The 4,025-nt window shown below is 56.1% G+C and overlaps 1 protein-coding gene across 1 annotated transcript in view; it reads right to left on the minus strand.

The window, feature by feature from the left end:
* TNNT2 (troponin T2, cardiac type) overlaps positions 1–3,233 on the minus strand; it is a 9,138-nt gene extending 5,905 nt beyond the window's left edge. The window contains exons 1-5 of the mRNA XM_035889706.1: positions 3,196–3,233; positions 2,205–2,215; positions 2,063–2,080; positions 1,387–1,416; positions 558–621 (exon numbers count right to left, since the gene is read on the minus strand). Of these exons, the coding sequence (XP_035745599.1) occupies positions 558–621; positions 1,387–1,416; positions 2,063–2,080; positions 2,205–2,215; positions 3,196–3,233 (161 nt within the window). The remainder of the gene's footprint in view (positions 1–557; positions 622–1,386; positions 1,417–2,062; positions 2,081–2,204; positions 2,216–3,195) is intronic.
* Positions 3,234–4,025: the final 792 nt, after the last annotated feature.

Consider the following 4,025-nt stretch of genomic DNA (forward strand, 5'->3'; position numbering starts at 1 on the left):
AAAACAGGGGGGAGAATAAAAGCCCCCATGGGGGGGGCCAGCCGCATCCCCCCAGCACAGAGGGGTCCTGGCACCCTGGTTCGGGGAGCACGGCTGGGATCTGAGCCTGCCCCGCCAGCCGTGACAGCACGGGGACACACACCAGGCAATCCACTCTGCTCCAAAGAGGTCTTATGAAGCCCAGTGCTCTTTTGGATGGTGAGACTCATCAGAGCATGACCCCAGCTCTGGAAATCCCCCCTCTAAGGCTACAGGGACCTTCTGGTGGAACTCATTTTTGGCATTATTTGAGTGCTAGACACAAACTCTTTGCCCAGCAACCAGCAGAAACCACCATTATCCTCATGCCTGCAGGGCCAAGGCATTTGGTAGATCGGGAAAGGGCAGCTCACTTTGGACACCTCCTTACTGGGAACCACAGGAACGGGGGAGAGCTGCCCCTCTGTGCCGCTGGCCCGCTGTCACGGGCCATGCTGGGACATCCAGACCCCACTCAGCACCCCACTGAAGCAGAGCGTGGCTCCAGCCAAGCCATGGGAGCTCACCAGCAAAGCCACCACGCACCTTCTGCCTTGGTTTCTTCAGTCTCCTCCTCTGCCTCCTCTACCTGATCTTCCTGACCTGTGGAATAATGAGCAGCGTGAGCCCGATGGCCACCGCTCCCCCTGGCTCCCTACGGACCCCAGCATCAGGACAACTGTGGCACAGAGATGACCGAGAGAGAGACCCGGGGCAGATGGAGCTGCAGGAGAAAGCAGCAGCGGCTCAGAAAGCAAAGGGCTTTGCTCTAACCTTTACCCAAGGGCTGCTCTCTGTCCTTGGGCAGGGAAAAAACCCACAATTAAAAGTTTTATAGTCACCTCCTGGTTTGTCCCTTATTCTCTCTCATGCTATCATGCTCTTATAAGCCCGGATAGGGGGGAGTGATTTCTATTGCTCTCCTCTAGCCAGCGAAGAGCAAGACTGGCTGGCATTAGAGAACGTGCCTTCAGCACCTTCACAACCTTATTTATGCCACTGTTGGAGCATTTTTCCACTGGAGGGAGCAGTATCCCCACAAGAGCCCTCCTCCACTGGAGTCAGAGAGATGCTGGGGCCCACAGGTCCTGGGAAGACTTGTGGTCCCAAAGCAAGAGAGAAGGAAAGAAAAAGAAGATAGCAAACCACGAATGCATTTGGTTGATAGATGTAAGAGAGGAGCCACAGGCATCGGAGCAGATACGCACAGCAGAGCAGGGCAGGCGGGGAGGTGCAAGAAGCAAGAGAGAGAAGTGGAAGAATGAAAGAAAACCATTTCCCAACCAGGGAGAGGCAAAAGACACACCGACCCGCGACATAGTCACAGCAGCAGTGGAGAGATGAAATAAAGAAAGGTGCAATAACTACCGTCTTCTTCCTCTATCCATTCTTCCTCTTCTGAGCCAGGGAGAAGGGGAAGGAATAAGCGCAGAGGTTAGTTGGGCGCCATAAAGCTGCGGAGTGTAGCCATGGCTTGCGTGGGATGCGGACTCCGGCACCACAGTGGTTTCCCCCTTGTGCCTCTCTGTTTTTAAGGTTTGGGATGTTCTGCCATGCAGCAGCCCAGGCTGCCTGGCAGTGCCCTGAAGCAGCAAAAGGCTCAGCAAAGCCCAGCTCCCAAACCCAGCCCCAAATGCAGAGCCCTGCTGTGCCCCAGAGAGGCTGCGTGCACCATGGGGTTTGCTTCTTCATCAGACTGAGAAGGTGGAGGTGTGTGCTTGAGCATCATGAACACACATTCAGCTGAGGCTCCAGCTCCCCTTGAGTGACTGGGCTCATGCCTCTGCGAACGCACCAGTCCAGCATTTCCACCCCTGTTTTGAGCCAAGGGATCACTCTGACAAAAGAGATCCTGAGAAAATTCAGGCTGGTTTTGATCCTATGGATGTTTCAGGTGGAGAAATCTAGAACATGGCCTCATCTGCCTTTCCTGGTCATGATTTGCCCATCGCAGTCAAGGAGTTTACCACCACCACCCCCCACCCCAAGATAAACACTGAACCACTTGTCTCTCGGTCCTCGCAATCGCCAGTGAAGCACGTACCTTCTTCCACGTACTCCTCTTCACAGAGCCCACATGCGCACGGGAGGGAGGGAAGGGAAAGAAGACGCAGGTTATTGAAGTTGCTCTGATCATTCCTTAGCTTCAGCCTTGGGGCAGCTGCAGATGCTCCACGTCCTCTTACCTTCCTGCTCCCTGCAAGGCACGACACAGATTTGCCGCGTTACAGCGATCTGCTGCAACGGGGCGCGTGTGTCCATCAGCGGGGCCAGGGGGGAATTTGAAATTTCCTCCAGGCTGGCTCCCCGTTTTTTGTAGCCGTGGGTGATGAGCACTGGGCTGGCTGCTGTGTGCCATGCCATAAGGTGGCCATGGGGATGGGGCAAGAGCGAGATCAGCCTGCAGGCTGCAGACAGCAGGAGCTGAAGTGCTCAGCTGACACTTCGACAGAGCACAACAGCATTTTGCAGCTTGAGAAGATGGAGTTACCGTGGCCTCTAATCCTAGAAACGGGCATCTCACATCCCGCCTTTGCCCCGAAGTCCTTTCCTGACCCTGGGGGAGATGCAATCGGGTCACTGGGCACGGGGGACACCGGGCAGAGGGGTCAGACTGATTGCCCAGGCATGCAAGCCTGTCATGGTATTTAACCATAAGAGAAGGATTCAGATCTGCTTTTTTCTGCTGGTGGATGAGGTGTAGGAGCTGCGTTCGGAGTGGTCCCCATAGCCACATATCGCAGATGTCGAGCCCCTTCTCTCCAGGGTGCGCCTCATGGCCCAGCAGCCCCCACCAGCAAAAGTTGCCCTCAAACTTGGGCCTCAGGGAGTGATGCTCTGGATGTGGCAGCAGGACCCCAGCAGCCACCGACTGAGGCCATCGGCTTTTCCCAGCTCTACCTTGCCGATTTAGACTGCGGCGTTTTTAATGCAGGGGCCGTCCCTTGCCATGTACGTGCTGACCCAGCTCCTGGTGCGAAATTCCCCACCACTGGGGGGTCTCGGCACCATCACAGCAGTGGTGCAGATGGGAGCGGGGTGGGGGGATTTCATGCTGGGTGCTGGGGTCATGACGAGAGCTGGTGCCCCCCGAAGGGCACCTCTAAGCCATACTGCGGCCCTGGGGGAGAGTGGGAATAGGGAGAAAGAAAGGGAGCTTAAAAACACGCCACTTACTGCTCATATTCTTCGATGACCTCTTCAGAGTCCGACATGCCTGGTTATCTAGCAGAATTCAAGGCAGATTGGGAAAAGTGAGGGTTAGGAGCTGAGATAAGGACAAGCACAGCCTGTCCTCCAGCGCCTGCGACACGGGCACGGAGATGCTGCATCCTTCCAAAGCGCTTGGAGCTTCGAGTGGTCCCCAACCGGGCTGTGCCAGCATTATCTGGGCAGAGATAAGGCCCCCCCCTTCCCTCCTGTCCCAGGATCACAGCTCGCCCCAAAGAGGAGGCAGGAGATTAGACACAGCCTCATGCAACACCGATAAGTGCTGTCAGGAGCCGTGCCCAGGACACGCCGCCCCCCTCGCCGCAGCCGTCTCAGGGTGCTGCCTTTGCTCAGGGCACAGAATAATAACTCAATTATAACGCTCAGCTTGTTTGGCTTCCTGACTATTCTTAGCCCAAGTTGGGATATAGAAACCTGCAGGGACGTCCCGTTATCTCAGATTTACAGCCCTGCACAAGGCACAGCCTGAGACCCCAGTGAGCCCTCCCAGCCCTCCGGGTGCAGGGCATGCTCTGGGAAGGGCGGCCGAGGCTCAGCAGGAGCTTTTTCTCTCCTGCTCCTGGCCCTGGGACTGAGCTTAGCTAAAAGGAATAATTTGCAGCCTCGTTTAGCAATAGAGTTAATAACTCTGCAAGAACCAGCCGCTCTCATCTTCCCAGCACACCCCTCTGCTTCCCAGCCGTGGTCAGGACTTTACTCATCGTCCCACCTCTTCTTGCTTCCACCCAGTGCTCTGCTGCAAGGTCTGCACAGACCAGCCCTGAGATGAGCCCCAG

This window comes from Egretta garzetta, unplaced genomic scaffold (genome assembly GCF_000687185.1).
Source record: "Egretta garzetta isolate BGI_Z169 unplaced genomic scaffold, ASM68718v1 scaffold202, whole genome shotgun sequence".
In the NCBI taxonomy this organism is placed as follows: domain Eukaryota; kingdom Metazoa; phylum Chordata; class Aves; order Pelecaniformes; family Ardeidae; genus Egretta; species Egretta garzetta.